This window comes from Emys orbicularis, chromosome 13 (genome assembly GCF_028017835.1).
Source record: "Emys orbicularis isolate rEmyOrb1 chromosome 13, rEmyOrb1.hap1, whole genome shotgun sequence".
NCBI lineage: Eukaryota > Metazoa > Chordata > Testudines > Emydidae > Emys > Emys orbicularis.
The window spans coordinates 3973149-3995961 of record NC_088695.1 but is presented as its reverse complement, the minus strand read 5'-3'; the positions used below and the strand labels follow the sequence as shown (position 1 = coordinate 3995961).

At 51.5% G+C, this 22813-nt stretch overlaps 2 protein-coding genes across 2 annotated transcripts in view; both read right to left on the bottom strand.

Annotated features, from left to right (window-relative positions):
* LOC135887328 (C-type lectin domain family 2 member B-like) overlaps nt 1-22813 on the bottom strand; it is a 53012-nt gene that overhangs the window by 24899 nt on the left and 5300 nt on the right. The window lies entirely within an intron of this gene.
* LOC135888138 (C-type lectin domain family 2 member G-like) overlaps nt 16817-22813 on the bottom strand; it is a 42493-nt gene continuing 36496 nt past the window's right edge. The window contains exons 7-10 of the mRNA XM_065415949.1: nt 22685-22801; nt 21590-21801; nt 20432-20535; nt 16817-18838 (exon numbers count right to left, since the gene is read on the bottom strand). Coding sequence (XP_065272021.1) covers nt 18700-18838; nt 20432-20535; nt 21590-21801; nt 22685-22801 — 572 coding nt within the window. The 3' untranslated portion in view covers nt 16817-18699. The remainder of the gene's footprint in view (nt 18839-20431; nt 20536-21589; nt 21802-22684; nt 22802-22813) is intronic.

Sequence of the window (22813 nt, the reverse complement as noted above, 5' to 3'; positions counted from 1 at the left end):
GGGGGATTATTGGGGTCCCAGGGAAGTACAGATAGACACACAGCAATAACCCGAAAGCACCTCCACCGTAAGGAGAGAAAACAGATGCAGCAGCCCATGCTCCCCTCCTCAAGAAGCAGACGAGATCAACCAAAACCAGGGCTGTGCTCCTCCTTCAAGTGGGTGGAGCTGGGCACCACAGGGGGCTTGTTTTTTAATTTATTACAGCTGGGGAGAGGGGAATTCCAGGCCCCTCTCTCATGCCCAGTGGCCTCGAAATGTGACCAGGGCAGATCTGCTCTAGGAATTATTTGGGGGCGGTTCTCTGACCTGTGTTATTCAGGCAGGCAGACTAGATGACCACAAACGGTCTAGTTATTATGGAGTCCTGCCTTGAATGACACACGCTCATTGGCAGCGCGTTACACAAACTATTTCCTAGACAGCAGCATGCGGTTGAGCAATTACTGGCTGGCGGGTCCATTCTTGGCTTTGAGCAGAGCAGCAGGGAGTGTGGTCTAATGGTTAGAGAAGTGGTTTCACCCGGGGATCTGGCCTATTGACTCCAATAGAGCTACTGCTGATTTATACCATCTGTTTGGGAGGGAATACACAGCAGCTGTCTAAATACATAAGAGACCAGCTGGGGCCCCTCCCAGCCCTGTGATTTCCCCTTGGGCTGATCACTGTTAGTTTGCTACACTCTGTCTGTTCTCTGATACTCATCCACCAGCCCTACCCCGAGTCCAATCAGGGGACAGTATGCTAATGACAGCCAATCACCACGCAGCTGTCTAGGGGCTTGTGTTGCCTGGCTTGGAATATGGGGAGTTCAGAGCACTCCTGACTGCTCGTGCTCAGAGAGGGGGAGATGGCTGAGGGGGGTCATCTGCAGGGGCTGGTGCACAGAAAGGGGGGTCTTCAAGCACGTACGCTGTGAACTTCCTTTGTAGCAGTGCCTTGAGAGGGTCTTGCTCCCCCGAATGGCTGGACTGTGTTCAGAGAGGAGAAGCAAACAGCTCTGGGAGGGCTAGGAGGGAAATGAGTCTCAGAGCTCCGAGGGGGTGCGGGTGCTGCTGTCTATGACCTTCCATCTTTCCAAGAGCAGCCTTTGACAGTGCATCCTGCACCCAGACTTTTCCCGGCCTCTAAGCCTCAGTGAAAGGCGATCTCTAAACGCAGGGTTTCTCATTCAGTTCCACCTGCTTGCAGGGGTGCTTCCCTGCTGGCCAGCAAAGCAGCTTCTCAGTGAGGACTGGAACTAGAAGAAAACCGCTGCTTTTGGACAGGGCCGCCCAGAGGATTCAGGGGGCCTGGGGTCTTCGGTGGCGGGCGGGTCCTGGGGTGGAAGGACCCCCCGCCGCCAAATTGCCGCCGAAGACCTGGAGCGGAAGAAGCTCCGGGGGCCCGGGCCCCGCAAGAGTTTTCTGGGGCCCCCGGAGCGAGTGAAGGATCCCAAAAAACTCTCGTGGGGGCCCCTGCTTGCCCCACTTGCCCCCCCCCCGGGCGGCCCTGATTTTAGATGAGATTGGCATCTAGTGCAGTGATTAGAGCTGCAGGGGGCACTGGGAATCAGGACTCCTGGGTTCTGTCCCTGGCTCTGAGCATGGGGTGGGTTAGAACAAGAGGGGGAGACACACAGATGACCCGGAAAACCATCTTGGTCTGAAAAATGCTGCCCCAGCAGTGGGTTGGATTCAGGAAGCCCCTGTGGTGTGGAACTATCCACAGAGTGCAGCCAGATCGGTGTTTAGGGCCACTGGTGCCTGCTGGGAGCACAGCTCTGCACAACCGATCAGATCGGGACCCAAGTGAGCAGTTACTTATGTGAGCTGGTCAGGGCCGGCTCCAGGCACCAGCCTAGCAAGCAGGTGCCTGGGGCGGCCAATGAAGAGAGGCGGCACACCTGGCCCTTTGGTGGCAATTTGGCGGCGGGGCCGTCACTCCCTCTGGGAGCGAAGGACCTGCCGCCGAATTGCCGCCGTAGAATGAAGCGGCGGTAGAGCTGCCCCCGATCATGATCACGGCTTTTTTTTTTTTGCTGCTTGGGGCGGCAAAAATGCTAGAGCGGGCCCTGGACCTGGTGTTTACAGGGGGAGCTCGTACAGCTGCCAATCACCCTCAAAATGGGTAAAACTGAAAGGTAGCTGCTCTCTATCCTCATGATTTCTTGGACTCATTTTGCTGTTTCCTTTGTACACGTGTGTCAATTTCACCTGGCCACTGTTGGAGAGGGGAGTTTTAGAGACGCTAGTGTGTGATGATCTGTGAGCCCTGCAAATCCACGGATAATCCGCTTTATATCTGCAGATGTCTGCATCCTCGGATGTGGTTGTGTTGTTTACGATCTTTGTGGACCAGATGTGGATCCGAATTTTTGTATCCGTGCAGATCTCTAACAGTGAGCTAGGGCGCTGCTGCAGATACCTATAAAAGGTGGAGTGCGGGTCGGATACAAGTTAATTATCACGGATGCGGATCCAAATTTTTGAATCCGCTCAGGGCTCTAATGATCCGTCTCTATTTCAACCTAGTCCAGTGTCCGTCTGAACAACCTCCTGGTCTCCAAAACCCGGTTCTCTTCCAGCCTGCATGTGGGGGGATCCGTCTGGGTTTGTTTTACAATCCAGCCTATTGCAATTTAAAAGAATGAGGAGTACTGGTGGCACCTTAAAGACTAACAAATGTATTTGGGCATAAGCTTTCAAAAGCTTACCACTCTGAAACCTATTTCAATTGTCCCTCTTCTTTTCTTTCTCCCAACTCGGATGTAGCCGGTCCTTTAACCAGGCCCCTAGCTCCAGCCAATGGAGTTGGATTAAAGGTCATGACGTGTGTCTGTACAGTTTCCCGGGAAATACAAGCCTCCAAGAAAATTCCAGCCATTGTCGCGAAGGGGACAGACGCATTTAGCAGCTGCTACTCAGACCAATGTGGGGACTAAAGAAGACACTGATCTTTCTTGGGTCGCTCTGGATGACTGCAGGGTGCGGACAGGTGGAAGGTGAGCGTAGGGTGACCAGATCACAAGAGTGAAATATCAGGACACATTGGGCGAGCGGGGCAGAGGGAGGGAAGAGGACGACAATGACAGACACAGGTGCACAGAGCCATGAGAGGGGGCCCTAGGAAGCTGCGAGAGGGGTTGTACGGCCCCTGCTGCAGCCCGCACCACAAGCCACAGGGCAAGGACACCTATTGAATTCAATGAGAATTTTGCATGTGAATTGATGTACCTAGTTCTGAGATTATAAAGCCAGAAGGGATCCGGTGATCACCTGGTCTCACCGCCTGTATAGCACAGACATAGAACTTTCCCAAAATAATTCCTAGAGGATAGCTTTTAGAAAAAGCTTTTAGAAAAACACCATGACCCTTAGTATATGGTTAATCGTTAATCACTCTCACCATTGAAAAGGTATGCCTTATATCCAGTCTGAATTTGTCTAGCTGCAACTTCCAACCATTGGCTCATGCTCTACCTTTCTCTGCTAGACTGAAGTGCCCATTATTAACTATTTGTTTCCCATGTAGATACTTACAGTCTATAACCAAGTCACTTCTTAACCTTCTTTTTGTTAAGCTAAATAGATTGAGGTCCTTGAGTCGATCACTATAAGGCAGGTTTTATAATCCTTTAATCAGTCTTGTGACTCTTCTCTGAACACTCCAATTTATCAATATCCTTCTTAAATTGTGCACACCAGAACTGGACACAGTATCCCAGCAGTGGTTGCACCAGTGCCAAATACAGAGATAAAATAACCTCTCTACTCCTGCTTGAGATTCCCCTATTTAGGCATCTGGTCACCCTATTTCTGTAGGCATTTCCCCAGGTTTTTTTGTAAAAATCAAAACTGAACTGCCCCAGAAATTCTGTCATGTGGAATCATCATGAAACTCGCATGGCTCCAACCCTGCCGATGAACCTTTAGATCCACTGCAAGGACTTCTGCCACTTGAGCTAATGGAGTAAGTGATGGCAGAGGCAGTAGGTTGTCATCCTATATGTGATAGATCAGCACTATAGGGGGATGAGACACTTTTTTTGCCACTGGGTTTCACAGATATCTGCTGACAGAAGAGGAACTGTGAAACTCAGGAATCCTGGGTCTATTCCAGGCTTCTGAACGGAGTGGTCTCTAGTAGTCAAAGACCCTTCTTCCCCGTCCCCTCCAGTCTATGTCTATCCTATTGCTGTCTAACCCGCCCCAGCTCCTCATCTGATTTCAACTGCCCCCCACTACCGCTCTGGATTCCTTGTCCCAGTTTCCTGGTCCTGTCTCACTCTCCTCTCTCCCCGCCCCCATCCCTCAGATGGGATGTTCGTTCCAGACTGGCAAAATTATAAGGCTTCCCAACGTTTCAACACTTCCCATTCTAAATTTTCGGTTGCTTAACTATAGGCTAGCTCTGCCTACAACAAAGCATATTCAGAACCTCTGATTAAAGGGATTATAAGTGTAGCAACCTCCATCATAGCTAGTCACCAAAGATTGAACCTGAGCCATCCAGACTTAAAAGCATGAGCTTCTACTACTTGAGTTCAAGATATAACTCCCTTAGCTGGTAGCTATACAGTTATCCTCTAAAAATCCACCAGAGGAGGGCACAAAACACATGTTGGACAGTGAATTACAAAAGTGCCAAATATTATTATTAGACCTGCAATACTTTTCACAATGAACATCAGCGGGGGATAAACTGGGAGTTTAAGAATATTTGGAAAACAATTTTAGAATAACATTCAGTGCTGTGGTTTAAAAGAAAAAAACCTGTTAAAACTCTTAGCAGCATTCAGTGTTTGAAAAAAAAAAAAAAACTTCTAGGAGCTATGGGATACAAGTTAAGAATATTGAAACAGGAAGATGTTCTGCTTAGTTACCACTTGGGCAAGGCGGCGTGCTATGTAATGCAAGATTTCACTGTAATGTTTTACAATATATAGCAGCGCAATGCTGATTCCATTGATATTGTTGAGCAATTCATGCTGATTTTATTTCAGCCCACATCTTAATAGTTTTGAATACTGTAGATCACAATTTTCAGCTCAGTTGGTCTGAACATGCAGAGCTTTAAAATTGTTATGCTCTAAACTGTATATTAACTACAGTTTTATAAACCTGCATGTCCGAGAACTGTGGGCCACTACTACTAGACAGTGGCACAAGGCAATTCAGTGTGAATCACAGAAATGTAGGACTGGAAGGGACATCAACAGGTCATCTAGTCAAACCCCTGCACTGAGGCAGGACTGAGTAATAACAACACACTAGACCATCCTTGACAGGTGTTTGTCTAACCTCTTAAAAAACTCCAATGACTGCTACTCCATAACCTCTCTAGGTAATTTGTCCAGTGCTTAACTACCTTTACAGTTAGGAAGTTTTTCCTAATGTCTAACCTAACTCTCCCTTGCTACAATTTAAGCCCATTGCTTCTTTTTCCTGCATATCCTGAGTGGGACGGGGGTGGGTCCAGGCAGTGGGATTGGGGGGAGGGAGGTCAAGGGAGTCGGTGGGTGTGTGGGGATGGACCAGGGGAAGCAGGGAGGAGGAACTGAGGGGGACAGGACTGGGACCTGGGGAGTCGGGGGGGGGGCTGGAGGGGGAGTAGGGTACGAGCTATGGGGAGCATGAATGGGACAGGGTAGAGAGAGCTGTGTAGAGTGGGGTGGGGCGGGGGAGACAATGGGGCTGGGCTGGGGAGGGTTCGGGGGTTGGGGAGAGGGACAGGGTCTGGAGGGGATGAGACAGAGGGGAGCAGTACTGGAATGGTGGGAAGTTGAGGGGGTGGGACAGCAGGGGGAGCGATGGGGGTGGGATGACGGGGGAGGCTGAAGAAGAGATTTGGGGTAGGGCAAGGCTGAGGGCAGTGGGTTGGGGGGAGCAGGGGGACTGTGGGGGAGGCTGTTGGAACGGGGGCAGGGACTGAGGGCAGTGGGTTCGGGATGGGAGGTACAGGGGGGACTGCGGGGGAGGCTGAGGGCACAGGGTCAGGTGGGGGCTGAGGGCAGTGGGTCGGGGCTACACTGGCACCTCTCAGCATTGCTGTGCTGGGCAGCAGACCTGCGCCAGCGCTACCCTGGCGATGGAAGAGTCCTCAGTGGAAATGCAGACTTCATGACACAGACCCTCCTCGTCACTTCAAACCTGGCGCTGCTCTGGTCAGTTGCTAGGCTCTTGTCACTTTCAAACCCATGCAGGGTATCTGGCTCTTTTTCAGTTCTCAGGTTAAGAAAAGCCTCTGCATTTTGTGAGGGCTTCAGCATTCACTTTCCTACTTGACAAACTGTCTGCCTGACACATTGCTCCCAGGGCATTCATCTTTATTCATTATCAGCAGGTCCATCAGATTAAGGAGCAACACAGGGGGAAGCAACACAATGGTGTCATGGATTTTTAATTTTTCAAACCACTTTGGCCTCAACAGGGATAACAGCAAATCTGGACAGAGCAGATGGGTGTCAGGATGGGTTTGGGTTTTTATTTATTTATTTATTTTTTAAGTGAAAATGTTTGGGTCTGAGCAAAGGCTGCAAACTTCCCTTTGGAAACCTCTGCTGATCTTTTGCCCCAGGGGCTAACGACAGCCTGGAATCCGGGACAGATTTGCACATCCATGCAGGGTGAGATGATCTGGGGGGGGGACGACTGCGGGGGATGCTGAGGGAACAGGGTCAGGGTGGGGGCTGGGGGCAGTGGGTCGGGTGAGATGATCGGGGGGAGGGGAGGGACTGTGGGGGAGGCAGAGGGAATAGGGTCAGGGGGCTGAGGGCAGTGGATTGAGGGTGGGGACATAGGGGGGACACTGCGGGGGAGGCTGAGGGAACAGGGTCAGGGTGGGGGCTGAGGGCAGTGGGTCGGGTGAGATGATCGGGGGAGGGGAGGGACTGTGGAGGAGGCAGAGGGAACAGGGTCAGGGGGGCTGAGGGCAGTGGATTGAGGGTGGGGGCATAGGGGGGACACTGCGGGGGAGGCTGAGGGAACAGGGTCAGGGTGGGGGCTGAGGGCAGTGGGTCGGGTGAGATGATGGGGGGGGGAGGGACTGTGGAGGAGGCAGAGGGAACAGGGTCAGGGGGGCTGAGGGCAGTGGATTGAGGGTGGGGGCATAGGGGGGACACTGCGGGGGAGGCTGAGGGAACAGGGTCAGGGTGGGGGCTGAGGGCAGTGGGTCGGGTGAGATGACTGTGGAGGAGGCAGAGGGAACAGGGTCAGGGGGGCTGAGGGCAGTGGATTGAGGGGGAGTGGCACAGGGGGGACTGCGGGGGAGGCTGAGGGAACAGGGTCAGGGTGGGGGCTGAGGGCAGTGGGTCAGGTGAGATGATCGGGGAGGGGAGGGACTGTGGAGGAGGCAGAGGGAACAGGGTCAGGGGGGCTGAGGGCAGTGGATTGAGGGTGGGGGCACAAGAGGGACACTGCGGGGGAAGCTGAGGGAACAGGGTCAGGGTGGGGGCTGAGGGCAGTGGGGCTGAGGGGAGCCCCCCCAGAGGGACCTGCCGGGAGCCAGGTGAGCCCAGCAGTGCTTACCTGGAGCGGCTCCCAGGAAGCATCCAGCAGGCAGGTCCCTCCCAGTCCCTCTGGCCCCTTCCTAGGGTCGGGTCGAGGGGCAGGGGTGGGGGGGTCTCTCTGCCCGGCGACCGCTGCCCGCTGCCGGAGTCTACAAGCCCCGCCCCGCCCCAGCACGCAGCGGAGTGAGACCTCCCTGCCTCTCTGTGTGTACCGGGGCAGGGGCAGGGGGAGGCTGCGCTCTGCAGGCTCCTGCCGGCCAGGCGGGGGGGCCCCGGGGGCTGACACCGCCGCGCCGGGAGCTCAGCTGCGCGCTGCCCCAGGGAGGAAAGGTGAGTGGCGCCGGCGTTGCCGGCTTGCCGCGGTTCCCCTCCTATAGGGTGACCAGAGGTCCCGACCAATGTAAGGTCGGGACGCGGGACAAGTCCCCTAAAATCAGGACTGTCCCGATAATATCGGGACGAGCGGGGGATGGGTAATGGAGGCGGGGGGGGGGGGACCCAGCTGGGCATAGATGACCCGTGCCTGCTGGGGGCACAACCACAGCACAACCGCGAGTCATGACCCCCCCCCGCCCCGTCCTGCAGCCCCCTCCGGGAAAGCAGCCCCCCCCCCCCAGCTCTTAGCTGTTCCTCTGCTGCTCCGCAGGGAGAGGGTGGGCCCGGCTGCGCCATGTGACTGAGCAATGGGGGGGGGGGGGAGATGTTACTCCACATATCTCCCCCCCCCCGCCGCCATGCGTCACCTAACCGGGCTTGCACCACTGGGGGCGTGTGGCAACCCCCTGGCCAGCTTGGGGTGCCTTGTGCTGGAGCGCAAGAAAGTGACAGCCCCCGGGGAGACCTGAATGGGCAAGGGGATGGATTCGTCGGGCACGGGGATGGGGAGGGGTCATTATTTCCGACTGTATCAGACTAGGGAGGTGGGAGCGGAATTCTCCTGCTGGGGGGGTGGAGGGGGGGGGTGGTCCTTCCGCCTGCTGCAGGGTAGCAGCTAGGGAGTAGATTTGGGGGGGGTCTCCATCTTGCTGTGTGGGGGTGGGAGGTGGACAGGGAGTTGGAGGTGTGGAGGAGGGTGTCTTTCCCCCATTGTTATGGGGAGAAGGGAGGGCTGGAAAACAAGGAGCTGGGTCTGTACTTGTGAGCAGGTGATCTGAGTTGACAGGCTGGTACTGGGGCAGGAGATGGGGGTGTTTGTTTTGCAGGGGGAGGGGCAAGGTGTGAGGATGCCTCTGCCTCTTAACCACATTTATCCTCACTTCTTGCTCCGCCCTGCCTCCCTCCCCCGCTCCCATCCCCATACAATCTGGACACTTAAAGCCAGATTTTTTCATAGCTTTGGGGATCTTTGAAGTGTCCCACGGGGAGCTGCTGGGTGCTGAGTACTCGATGTGGCTTTTAGGGAGGTGATTACATGAGACAGGAATCCAGCCCTGCAAATCCTGGCCCTTAATTCTCAGTGGGTGAAGCTGAATTGGGATTGCAGGGAGGAGGGGGTTAGATAAGAACCTAGATATTGCATTACCGCTTCCTGCAAGATGCTGTGTGTCGCACCCTCACATTTAAATCAAGAATGGATGGCTTTAAAAAAAAAAAAAAAAAACCTCTAGCTCAGCCCGCAGATATGGGCTGGATGCAGGAATCACTGGGTGATGTTCTCTGGCCTGAGTTATACAGAAGTTCAAAGCAGCTGATCTAATGGTGCCGTCTTGCCTTAGATTCTGCGCCCTACTGTTTGCCTGCAGGTCCCGTCTCGTTACCGCCTGTATCGGAGACCTCCTCTGCCAGAGAGGAGACTGCCAATGCAGCTGGAGAGGGAAGTAGCCGAGGGACACTTTCCAACAGCTCTCCGGAGTGGGGGTAAGTATTAAAGACCTGAATCTCTTTATGGGAGCCCTTCCCAGCGGGATCGTGCAGCACTGGGTTAGCGCCTGATCATTTTTATGCAGAACTCGGGGTGTTTGGGTCTTGATCCCAGTGACCACGTGCAGCCAGGGGCTGCCAGATAATTAGAGCCCATGATTTTTTTTTTTTTAATAATATTTTGTCTTATTTGGGGGGGAATCGTGTGGGGTTTTATTTTATCCACGTGGTGGTAAGGGGGTCAGGTCCTGCCCCAGGGAGAGGTGTAGGGGGGAGGGCCCAGGCAAGGCTGGGCAAGAGAAGGATTGGAGAGTCAACCCATCCGGCACTCACCCTGCAGTAGCAGCTCCTGTCCTACAGGGCTAGGCCCGCCCCCACCTGGTTTGGCCCATCTGCCCCAGTACCTGAGTGGCACTGTGACCCCATGCACCAGTTCACGACACTGGGAGCTGCGGAATAAGAGGTGGGTTTTTTTTTTTGTACCATGGTGATAAACCTGCAGCCCTAATAACTTTTTCCATTTTATACATTGGTGTCTTGGTTTGTATTTCATGGTGGCTCATACCTGTGAATTTCTCGGGGCTCTCCAGATAATTATTTATGCCCAGTGGAACAACAACTTCAGCAGGAGGGACTGAGGGACTGTCCCCTAGCTCAGTGGGTAGAGCATGTTCCTGAGAGGTGGGAAACTTGGGTTCAAGTCTTTGCTTGGTTTGAGCCTTGGTCGCCAATGCCCTGGGAGGATGCTCTAACCACTAGGCGCTGCCATCTTGTTCTCAAAAAAGAACTGACCCAGCCTAGGCACCCAACTCCAGGAGAGGGCGCATGGCTGTGAATTGCAAGTGGAGGGAGGTGCCTTGTCACAGCCTTCTCCTTCGTATTTCTTACTGGTTACTTCAGGCAGCCCCCCGCCTTGCATGCTGGCTTCTGTGAATCTCTATTTTAGGGGCCTCCTGAGTTGTATAGGGAGCCAGGGTGCCACGCTCTGGGGTGGCAGGGCACTGCAATGCTCAGCCTCTGTCCCCCTTTTGCACCTACATTTAGGGGCTGTGTTTTCAAACTCTCCCCCCAGCCATGAGGGCTAGAAATCTTCACTGAGAAACCCAAATGAAAGCAGAGAGTCTCCTCTAATCACAGGCCTCCAGGAGCTGGGGCTTTAAGGAAAGCACCAAACATCACAAGAGGCAGCAACACAGGGTTACCCTCGCTCTAGTCTGAGTGACTCTAATTACCATGTATTATTTGCCTTGGGTTAATAGCCAGGACCCCAGAGTGTTAGGTGCTGTACAAACACAGATCTTTGTGGCAGATGCCAGCTTGTTGTTCTCAGTAAGGCTCGTTCTAAAGTACTTATCTGGCCCCCATCACCTTAATATCTGACCCTCTCATAACATCCCCTGCGATAGGGCACTGCAATTATCCACAATGTACAGCTGGGGAACTGAGGCAGAGAGAGGGACTTAATAGTAGAGCAGAGACTTGAACCCCGGTCTCCCAAGCAAGGGCTTTAACCACTGGACCATCCTTCTCTTAGTCCAGCTGTGTCTAAAGTGACTCTTATCCCTGTTTTCCTTTCCAGAGCTGAACAGCCACTATGGCGTGTGGGCATCGCTGGGGTGTGTTGCTGTTTTTATTGCTGCTGTACAGTAACTCCTCACTTAACTTGTTTGTTTAAAACTTATACTGTGTGTGTATATATATATATAGTCTTCTGTCTGATTAAAAAATTTCCCTGGAACCTAAGCCCCCCATTTACATTAATCCTTATGGGGAAACTGGATTCACTTAACATCGTTTTGCTTAAAGTTGCATTTTTCAGGAACAGAACCACAACGTTAATACTGCACACAGTTATGATGATTGTGAAGCTTGGTTGAGATGGTGAAGTCAGAGGGTGGGATATTTCCCAGGGATGCCTTGCTGCTAAATGATGAGCTAGCACTCGGCTGAGCCCTCAAGGGTTAACACAGTGTTGTTAATGTAGCCTCACACTCTACAAGGCAGCACGAATGGAGGGAAGAGACACAGCGTGGCAGAGAAAGACAGAGACCCACACCGCGTGTGTGCGCGTGTGTGTGAGAGATGTGCATTGCCCCTTTAAGTACGCTGACCCCACTCTAAGTACATTGCCTTTTTAAATAGATCAGCAAGTTGAGATGGGAGCTTCCTGGCAGCAGCTGCCTCCATCCCCCCCCCCCCCCGCTCTGTGGAGATGGGGTACAGGGGGAGGGGGACATCCTGACAGCACCCCTCTCCCCCCATCCCCCGTCTGCACAGCAAGCAGGAGTCTCTGGGAGCAGGTCCAAGGCAGATGGCAGGAGCAGCACAGGGCAGTGGGGGGAGGGACAGCTGAACTGCCCGGCAATTGATCGCCTGCTGGGCGGCTGCCACACAGGGAACTTAGGGGAGCTGATGGGGGGGGCTGCCAGTCCACCCTGATTCCAAGCCCCCACCACTAACTCCAACGGGCTGCTCTTTCTGCAAGCAGTGGACAAAGCAGGCAGTTAGAACGGAGCATTGCACAACTTTAAACGAGCATGTTCTTTAATTGATCAGCAACAAAACAACATTAACTGGGACTATGTTAAGTGAGGCATTACTGTACTTTATGTCCACTGGAAACGTGGGGGAGAAGGACCAGGAACCCGTCGCGGTTGTGAAGAGGAAGGGATCTCGGACTCAGCGGAGTCACCGTTTGCGTGCCGGCTCGTGTCTCGCAGCAGCAGGAGGCTGGAAGCCAATGGAGAGGCTGGCGAAGAGATCTCACTGGAGGGCCATTTGGCCTGGGCCTCAAGCTCAAAGGGGGCCTCAGCTTTAGACACTTGTTCATTTTTTGGCATTTGATAAGTTTCACAACTTGTATTTGTGCGCATCCCTATCGGACCAAAATGTGACACACAGGCTCAGCTTAGAGCTGCAAATTTAAGCAAAGAAGAGATGTGATTTGGTAAAAGACAGAATGTTTTTGTTAACTGATATAGATTGTCATATTAAAGAGTTAAAACGTTCATAAATATTAATAAAAATATATTGCTTCTGATGGCACAAGATTAGACCATCTGTTGTCATTTTTTATTTTTATTATGGCGAGGGGCCTCAAAAGCTGGAAGGGCCTGGGCCTCTCTGGACCTCTGAGAGGGCCTGGGTGGCTACGATCATCCCACTAGCTGGTGGTTTGAGTCTGGCTGTGACTTCTCCCAATGTGAGGCCATGGATGCCCTTGTGTTTAATGCTCTGGGCTGAGACTTGGGAGACCTGGCTTTAAGTCCTGGCTCTTCCATCGACTCCCTGTCTGACTTTGGGTGAGTCACTCAGCCCTGATTATTCAGGAACTCAGACTGTGGGGCTGGGTGTTAGTCCAAAGACTCATGGAGCTACTGAACTGGGAGCTGAGCTCGTCTAAAAAATCCGGCCTTCCACCATCCCGTGGAAGGAGAAGGCTGTGACAAGGCACCATCCCGTGCCTTAGTTTCCCCATCTTTAAAATGAGATGCTCCTTTGTGTAGATTATAAGCACTCTGGGGCAGGGACTGTGAGTATGTGCGCATGTCCCCCATCACTATGGGGCCCTGACTGGACCTGTATGCTCCCTTGTAATATTTGCCATCATAAGTAAGGCTATGAATATGTCATGGAGGTCACAGATGCTGTGATGATTTTTTTTTACAAGCCCTCCATGACTTCTTGTACATTTCAGTAATTCAACGCCCGGCAGCAGGGTTTGGACATCCATGATTTATTGTTTCTTGCCCACATCCTGTCTGTGACTTTTAATAAATATATCCATGCCACAATTGTAGCCTTCATCATAAGTAAATGTGATTTTAATTGTTTTAAGTCGGTTTTATTATTGTATTTATCTCTGTGCCTCTCTCCCCTGTCCCTCTTGTCTGTGAAAAAGTTTCTATTTAGATTGTAAGCTACACAGCAGAGGAAGTGTGTCTCATTTATCTTTGCACAGGGGGGCACTGATCTCTGCTGAAGACTTGGTGCGACTGTAATACACATAATAATAAAATCACAGCGGTCTGAATATTTTTTAACCCATTGTGAACCTTCCTGGATTCTTCAGAAGCTCCAACTCAACGTGGAGCGAGCATTGGCTTCAGCTCTCCGGGGTCTCAAATGCAAACCTCTCCCCTAGGTTCAGTCTGCCACACACACGCTCCCTTTCTCCCCCCCCCTTTTTTTTTTTTGGTTCAGGGCAGAATATTGGACGAGCCTGGCTGGGCTAGTATCCTAACGCCAAATAGCTAAAATCACCCTTTAGGAGAGGGAAAGCAAATGTCTCCTGGCCACTAGGTCTCAGTATTACCCACTTTCAGTCTGTTATGCCAGGGGAAAGCAGAGTCTCCTCGGGCTGCTATTGGAAAGCAAGTCCTAACACCAGGGTGTAAAGTGACAAACTTAATTCACACCCCCCATCCCCAGCGCTAGACGCCCAGGGCTCTCTGCACGAGCCTGCCCCGCTGCCGTTCCCTCTATGGGGAGTCTCACTCGCTCCCACCAGGCCCAAATGCGGTTTGGGTTATAGCACATCCTTACCAGAGCGCCCCCTTGGGAGCCCCTCAGCGACCCAGCTGGGCTTCTCCCCCCATCCGCCACCACTGTCGGGGTTGCAGAGACTTCGCTCTCCAGCGGGGCCACTTACCGAACTTCTCCCCCTTCTGGGGCACTCCACGCCCAAAGCCAGCACGAAGCAACAGAAACGTAACCTCTTCTCTGGGAGATCGAGTTCAGCCTCAGATCTGCTCTCTCTGCCTGCAGGTGAGCAGGGCTCTTCCTTTTAAGTGTCTCCCTCTAGCTGTCTCCGTTTGGACTGACTGGGTCTTCATTAGTCCTTTCCTACCTCTTGTGCCCCAGTGCAGGACCCAGAGGCCAGGAAATCAGCATTAAACTTGTCACATTGCAGGGATTCAAATAACCCCTGGTCCAAGTCTATCAATCAATTAATTAGCCCAGTTGACGTGTTAATCCTTTGTGCCATGCTGTTGTCCTCAGCGGGGTCACTGCGGGGATGGAGATGGTCCCAGATCAGTCGTGTGTTTCTATGACACCCCTGTCCATTGGAGCTGGGCTGCCAGGAAGCTGGTGGGGAGAGGAGAGACAGACAGCCCTGGGACTGGTGGATTGAGGTATCCGGCTTCTGTGCATGGCTGCCAGATGATCGACCGACATCGGCACATCTCTCTGTGGATCCCAGTGTTCGAGCCCCGCAAGCAAGGGAACAAACCCCACTGCAGACAGATGAGCTGGGCCCGACTCCAGGCAGGAAACCGCAGCACTGTCTTCCCTCACCAGCTGTTCTTTACACTGGAAGGATGGGCTGTGCCCAAAGTTAACCAGCCGGAGAACACTGGCCACTCAGCGCTGGCTCGAAGGTGAGTGATGGAAAACGGGCTTCACACACATCAGCAAAAGCTGACCCACAGGAAGCTGGCTTCATCTCAGCTGCTGTGCATAGGCGCCGACTTCTGCTCCCACCGGTGAGAGCTCAACCCCCCTCTGCCCCAGGTCCCACCCCACCTCCTCCCTTGAGCGCAGTGTGTCCCCACTCCTCCCCCTCCCTCTCGGAGCAGAACTGCTGGGAGGGAGGGGGAGGAGGAACGCGGCACGCTCAAGGGAGGAGGCAGGAAGAGGCAGGGGTCGCTTGGCTGCCTGTGGGTGCAGAGCACATGCTAATTTTTCCCCGTGGGAGCTCCGGCACCGGAGCACCCACACAGTCGGCGCCTATGCTGCCGTGTGACATTCTCAGTGTGGTTGGCAGCAGTGGGTGTTAATGTAGATATGATCAATCTGATGAAGGGTGTGAAACAGCTGCCAGATGAGCGGAGGGTAAAAAGCCTGGGACTGTACAGCTTCAAAAAGAGATGATAGAGGTCTATAAAATCACATAACATAAGAACCAGAGGTCTCCCAATGACATTAATAGGCAGCAGATTTAAAACAAACAAAATGAAGTATTTTTTCACACAGCACCCAGCCAACCTGTGGAACTCCTTGCCAGGGGATGTTGTGAAGGCCAAAAGTATAACTGGGTTCAAAAAGAACTAGGTAAGTTCATGGAGGATAGGTCCATCCATGGCTATTAGCCAGGATGGTCAGGGATGCAACCCCATGCTCTGGCTGTGGGGTGTGGAAGGAGAATCAGATTCGTAGTGAAATGTGCAGTGGTGATGTTAAGTGGATTTGCCAGAGAGAAGCTGTACTGATATAAATGGCATTAACGGATCCCCTATTTCATTAAGGGACACACAGGACTAAGGTTCGAGCTTCGGGTGAAGCTCTCAAAGGTGGAGGGCCGTCGCTGGGCCTAGGAAAACGCCACCTTCCACTCTGTCAGTGCTGGGACGCTTTAGAAATACACAAGAGAAACAGTGCCCCCAAAGGGGCACATGTAAGCACAGAATGAACTGGTCTGCATGCGAACGCACCTTCGAATGGAACACACGCAGAGCTGCACTTCGCAGCCACAGATCTGAAAATACGACTGTAAGAGGACAGATCTTCTTGAACAGAGGCCTCTGAGTGTTGATTAATTATTTGAATTACAAGTGCAAGTAGTCCCAGAGCTAGGCACATTAAAACTGTACAATAATCCCTGTATTGAGTTTGTATCGCTGATTAGTATATTAGCTCCCGCCCACATTTTAATGCTTGCAGTGGGTATTTCCATACTGATGTCCTGGAAGAGCCGCCCAGCTAGGCTCAACTCCACCTTGCTCCTCCCAGCCCTGGTCTCCACTCTATCTACACAGCAGATCAGGGCGCTCTGAAATAAACCTAGACAACATTGCAGCATCTTCTCCAGCCCATCAGATGGCGCTAGGTCAGGGGGAAAAATAAAAATAAACCAATACGTAAAAGGAGAAAAACAACAATACAGACTAGAGCTAACTGGAAAAGCAGCATTTTGTCCTGCAAAAGTTTTCACAGAAAAAAAAAATCCCCTTTCAAACATTTTAAAACATCCTAATGGAACAATTTAAGGGCAAAACTTCTTTCCCCGCTTACATGTTTTTATTTGTTCCCAATTTCTTCCACTTTGGAGACAGTGAGTGAGAAAGGGTTTGTATGCATCTGTGAAGGGGGGGGGGGAAGTTTAAGGAACACTTTCACTTTGAAATGTTAATTGAACACAACATATTACTTTCAGAAATGCTGTTTTCCACCTGGCAAAAGTTGGAAGGCAGCCAGAAAGTGGAGAGAAGAATGAAAAACACTCCACAGTTCACGACATTTACAAAATTCTGAAAAACATTGGGCTTCCCCCTGAAATTGTTTTGATAATACATTAAGAAAAAAAAAACTTCAGAAAACTTTAAAATATGAAGTCACTGAAATGACGTTTCTTCAAAAAAAAGTTAATGTTCAACTAAGTCCTATTTTCTGACAAACTTTTCATTAGAAAATGTTCAGTTGTCTCTAAGTTAGAAGGAGGGAAGACAGATTAAATAAAACAAGAGGTGCCTTCTAGCCTTAAACTTTATGGGCAAATTACAACAGGAGAAAAAATAATAAGGTGCTTTTTTTACAGTTAGCTTATAGGACTGACAAAGTCATAGCAAACTTTATAAAACAGAAGGCGCAAACAGCAAATCATTAAATAGGTGAACAGTGAACACTCCATGGCATCACATGATTAATTGTCATTAGTTGTGAGACTTTATACATTTCAATTATTTAGATTCAGCCTCCTGTGGTCTGAACAGATGATGCAGCTAGAAAATACCCCAACTAGGGGAAAATACGCATCTTGTCCTCCACAAGAGTACTTGTAACTTGGCTTGCAAAGGAGTCCAAGGGGAATTAAACTCTTAAGCAACATTTGCAAATGAACCTTGCAGCATCTAAAGACACTATGTCTTAGGGTTTGACCACGTTGACCTTTGTACTTATCTAAGGCCATGTCTACACTGGCAAATTAAAGCGCTCTAACTTGCTGGCTCAGGGGTGTGAAAAAACACACGCACCCCCTCGAGCGCAGCAAGTTTGAGCGCTTTAAAGCGCTAGTGTGGACAGGCTCAGCGCGCCGCGAGCCGCGCTCGGAGCTATTCCCCTCGTGGAGGTGGATTAGCAAGAGCGCTGGGAGAGCTCTCAGCCAGCGCTCGCGCGCGACCGCACTCACACATCAAAGCACTGCTGCGGGAGTGCTCCCGCGGCAGCGCTTAGGGAGGCTAAGTCTACACTAGAAAGTTCAAAGTTCCTTTAGCAAAGTCACGAAACCCACCCGCCGACCCTGAATCGGATTTTGTGGTTTGTTTTGCTCACTATCTAAAAACTTGATCACGGTGAGAGTCGAGCGCAATCGAAAGGGTTCTACATACCTCAGCTTCTCTGCCTGGAACTCGTAAAGAGGCCTCAATTAAAGTAAAAGGCATCTGCTCCGCCTATGAGTTTGTAGGCAAATTCCTGTCGGTGGAATGCAATGGTGACCCATTGCTACTACAGAGTACACAACCGGACGCCTTCTCACAAGGGCAAACACCGCTCCTAGGCATCTCCACAGCCTCTTCACAGGCGCCTCTATAACTTTTCTGCTAGCACACCTAGCTAGTTATCAGCTTCTGGCATGCTTGGCCTTCCTTTTCCAGTCTCAATAAGCACAGCAAGGCCCTAACACTCTCAAACATATAGACATTTCGATTTCCATTTTAACCTGCCTCTCATTTCTGGCCCTCCTTAATTACCTTCTTGGTTCTACAGAGCAGACTCTCCAGCAAAGATGTAGCAACTACGTTTTGATCTGGGAGACAACGCAACACAGTTGACCCTATGCAGGAGGCAGCTACGAATGAGCGTCAACAAAGGGCCCACTGGGGAGTTTGGATCCCGGTCCCATTTAGCCTTAACTCACAACTTTGTTGCTCAGGGTTGGGAGACAGCATGAGCGAACAGAGCCTGGTTCTGCAACAGTCGAAGAAAACCCACAGCCTGGCTGCTTGTCTCTTGCCGCAGTTTCCTTCCTTAGGGAGGATGTTGTGTGCGGCTGCCGCACATCCCTGCTTGCGGTGGATTTTCTTAGCCTGTTGCTGTTTAAGATTGTCTCAATCCATCTTCAAGCAGTGCTGCCTTCCTGCTCAGCTAGGTCAACTTAGCTGCGTCTACACTGGGGGTTACGTCGGCCTAACTACAGCATTCAGGAGTGAGTTTTAAGCTTTATGTGTAGATCAGGTCTTCGTTACACAACCAGGAAGGGGAGGGCTATACAGGGGCCACAACACAGAGAAAATTAGAAGAGAGGCTTATTAAAAAAAAAAGCATCTGTCAAGCTCTATTGAGGATCTTATTGAGCGATGTTTGGAACGTCAGGCAGCTGGGCCTAGAGGCGTTTCCCCAGCCTTTGCCCTTCAGTCCCCCGGCATCGCGTCCTCCCTTCGCATCCCGTCGGGTGTACTGCAGATCCAGTAGCGCTTCGTGGAGCACCACGACGAAGTGGCAAAGTCATCGCTCAGGTACGCACAGTCGCCTTCTCCTCTTACCGCAAACCTGCGACAGAGACACCCTGGTGATAAGAGTCAGGCAGGGGCTGGGCATTTGCCCGGCCAGTTGGTCCCATCCAGTGAAACCCCTTGGGATCGCCCCCTTCCTGCATCACTCATTCCACTCAATTACAGACCTCAAAGTCACAATACTCCAACAAAAAAACTTCAAAACCAGACTCCAATGAGAAACTGCAGAATTGGAATTAATTTGCAAACTGGACACCATTAAATTAGGCTTGAATAAAGACTGGGAGTGGATGGGTCATTACACAAAAACTGTTTCCCCATGCTAATGTTTTTCCCCCTCTGCTACTCACACCTTCTTGTCAACGGTTGGAAATGGGCCATCCTGATTATCACTACAAACATTTTTTTTCCTTCTGCTGATAATAGCCCGCCTTAATTAATTACTCTTGTTACAGTTGGTATGGCAACACCCATTTTTTCATATTCTCTGTGTATATATATTTTCCTACTGTATCTTCCACTGCATGCATCTGATGAAGTGGATTTTAGCCCAAGAAACCTTATGCTCAAATAAATGTGTTAGTCTCTAAGGTGCCACAAGTACTCCCGTTCCTTTTGCTGATACAGACTAACACAGCTACCCCTCTGAAAAAAAGACTAAAACGCTCATCTCCAGTAGGGTTCAGGAACGGTCCTTTGTCCACACTGGCAATGCAAGACACCTTTTAACATAGCTGGGTCACAAGCCTGGTTATTTCTGCAGCACCGCTGCAACCTCAGGGATTGTCCTGCCAGATTCCTCACCAGCCGCCATTGGCATTAACTCAGCAAGGGCCCTGGAGCCTCTCTTCCTACTTTTTTCGCTAGGCAGGCGGAGGAAGGGCTAAGGTCCAGATTTTGAAAGTTATTTAGGTGTTGCTCCTCTGCTCAGCATTGCAAGGCCCAAGTGACTTAGGAGCCTATGCAGTGGCAGATTAGCCACTGGGCCAATGAGGCCCTTGCCTAGGGGTCCCTGCAAATTGGGGGCACCCCGTGCCCTGCCCCACCCACCCAGCATTCCAGCTGGGGGGCAGGGTCAGGGTGTGGGGGCTTCCCCCCCACTTCCTAGCAGGAGCGCCAGGCGGGCGGAGCGAGGCAAGTCCCCGCGCCCTGACACCATTTCCCCAGCAAGAGCGCTGGCAGGGCCGGGCGGGACTGCAGGCGGAAGGGGTGGGGAGGGGCCCCCACTTGCTCTGGCCCAGGGCCCCACAAAACCTTAATCCGCCTCTGAAACTAAGTCACTTCTGAAAGTGACTCATGTTCCTAAATTATTTCGGCTTTGCAATGCTGGGCAATGCTGAAGTACCTTTAAAATCTGGGCTTAAATCCCCACTGAACTTTTCAGAAAAATACCTGGGTCTTTCATTTCCACCTAAGGGTGGGAGCATTAGAGGGTGGGAGCCTGGGGAAGGGCATGCAGCCCGCTGATCTGCTAGATCAGCAATGGGGGATGAACCCCAAAGATCGGGGGAAATGTCACAAAGGCGAAAAGTAATCAGTGTTTTGGGAATAACTAATTTTTTTATCTGCCTGAATTCAGCCCTTTTCCCATTTGGAACCCAACAAAGTGACTAGCTAGAAAAGGACTCACAGGTTGTTGAAGTGTTGGCCATTCACCCATTGCCAGGTCTGCGCCGATGCTCGCTTCAGGCCAATCCAGAACTCAGAGATGCCTTTATATCGCATAACAAACTCCTTAAAAAAAAAAAAAAAAAAAGCACGTTATTCATTATAGTCTGTAATGCTGTTGAAACGGTTAAGCTATTTTCAGTCACCACTTCAAGGGGGCCTGTTGCCTGAAACAAATCCATTTCCTAGTGTAGATGGTCCCTGAATCTGCAGAGAGTCTCAAACATTAGCTATGAACTGCACACTTCAGCTCCACCCGTGTTAACTCTGAAACCTAGTGATGTCTAACTCAACGTTAACTATTTTGCTGCTAAATGTTTTAATAGTGACATCCAGCTAACACGCTTACACTGTTGGGCACAGTGGCAGGTATCTGGTGGGGAGGACTGGAGCGGATATCTGGTGGGGGAACTGGGGGGGGGGGGAAATATCACTTGTCTGCAAGACTCACACTTTAAGGCCAGAAGAAACCCTCATGATTATCTAGTCTGACCTCTAGCACATCACAGGCCATTGAAGCTCGTCCAGGCACTCCTGTAATAGACCCATAACCTCTGGCTGACTTACTGAAGTTCTCAAATCATAATTTAAAGACTTCACGTTACAGAGAATCATTTACTCTAGTTTAAACGTGCAAATGTCCCATGCCCCACGCTGCAGAGGAAGGCAAGAAGACCTGCAGGGTCTCTGCCAATCTGACCCACAAGGAAAATTCCTTCCCAACCCAATAGATGGTGATTATTTAGACCCTGAAGAAGTGGGCAAGACCCACCAGCCAGACACCTGAGAACGAATTCTCGGTAGTAACTCTCAGCCTTCCCCATCTAGTGTCCTCAGAGACGGATTAAGATTTATTGGGGCCCAAGTCCAATTTTATTTAAAAACCCTTTGTAGATCACCATTAAGAACTAGATAAGTCCCAACAATGGCTATTAGCCAAGATGGGCTATTAGCCCCAGGCTTGCAACCCTAAACCTCTGACTGCTAGAAGCTGGAAGTGGAAGACAGAGGTGGGTCACTCCATAATTGCCCTGTTCCATACCCTACCCCTGAAGCTCTGGTAAGGGCCACCATCTGCTCCTTGGTGCCTGTATCAGTTTTACTTTTTGTTTTTCCTTACCAGGTCTTTCTGGGTGTCGATCTCAGCCAGGGAGGCATTGAGTGAAGAGCAGAGGCTCTGGCTGGAGTCCCAGGTCCCCTCGGCCTCAGAGAAATAGTAGCATTTCCCTCCAAACCCGACCCAGCCATCCGGGCAGCAGGCAGCGGGGCGTTTTGCATTTAGCTGGGCTGGGGCGCAGAATTGAGGCAGCTTGGACTCGGGTGGAGATTTCCCTGAAGTTAAGAGAGTAACAGTGATAAGAGACGTGTCCCTTTGCTTTTCCTAAATTCAAGGGAGGAAGCTGATAAACGTGCCACCGTGCGTATCGTGGGTAGCACCTTTCTGTGGCAACGAATCAACTGACATTGAAATGGGTCATGTACCAGGTACAAGCCCAGATTTGCCTATTTAAAGGTGCTTTGGTTGTTCGCTCAGGGCTAACTTGTCCTCTGGTCTAGCACAGTTGCCAGCCGTCCTCTTCCGGCAGCCCTTCTGCGCGGCTGCCGGATGTTTCAGAAGCTTTCAGGGCCATATTTGCACAAGCTCTCAGCTCCCACTGACACACCAAAAGAAGCCGCAGGATTTTCAAAAGGGCCCGGCACATTGGGTCCTGAACATCTGGCCCGGAGCATTTTAAAATCCGATCCCAGGAGTCTCCTAAGCCTTCCTGTGGAGGGACCGTCCCCACGAGCTAGGGAAACACTTTCAGGCAGACGGGCTGTTTTAAGCTAGCTTCTCTATGAAAGTATGAGAGGGGGTAACCAAAGGGGCCAGCAAAGGTGGTTGTAGGAAGCATCGCATACATGTAATTTCAAGCCAAAGAGAGGCGACTGGTAACTGCAGCTGCTGGCTGGTGAGGAAGGGATGCGAGTCACCTGGCTTCCCCGCGCCCTGGGCTGCCAGCCCTGTCTCGCTTCCCTGCTCTGGGTGCCACCCAACGGGGCTTGGCGGCAGCGCTCGCTGCTGGTGCCTTTCGCAGGCATGTCCCTCTCACCCGTGCACCCTGGCAGAAATCTGAGGGGGGCATCTGACCCCACATGCCTCCCCCCCTCACGTCGCCTAGGAGAGAACCTGTGGCTGGGGAATGGGAATGGGCAGTGATGGCCGACAACTCACCGGGCAAAAGTATCACAGGAACAGCAACAATCACAACAACGGCTGCGAGTACAAAGCCAATGATCAGCAGGACTCTCCACCCAACAGCTGTCCTGTGTTTCAGGTGAGGCAGGTCACCTGAAAGAGAAG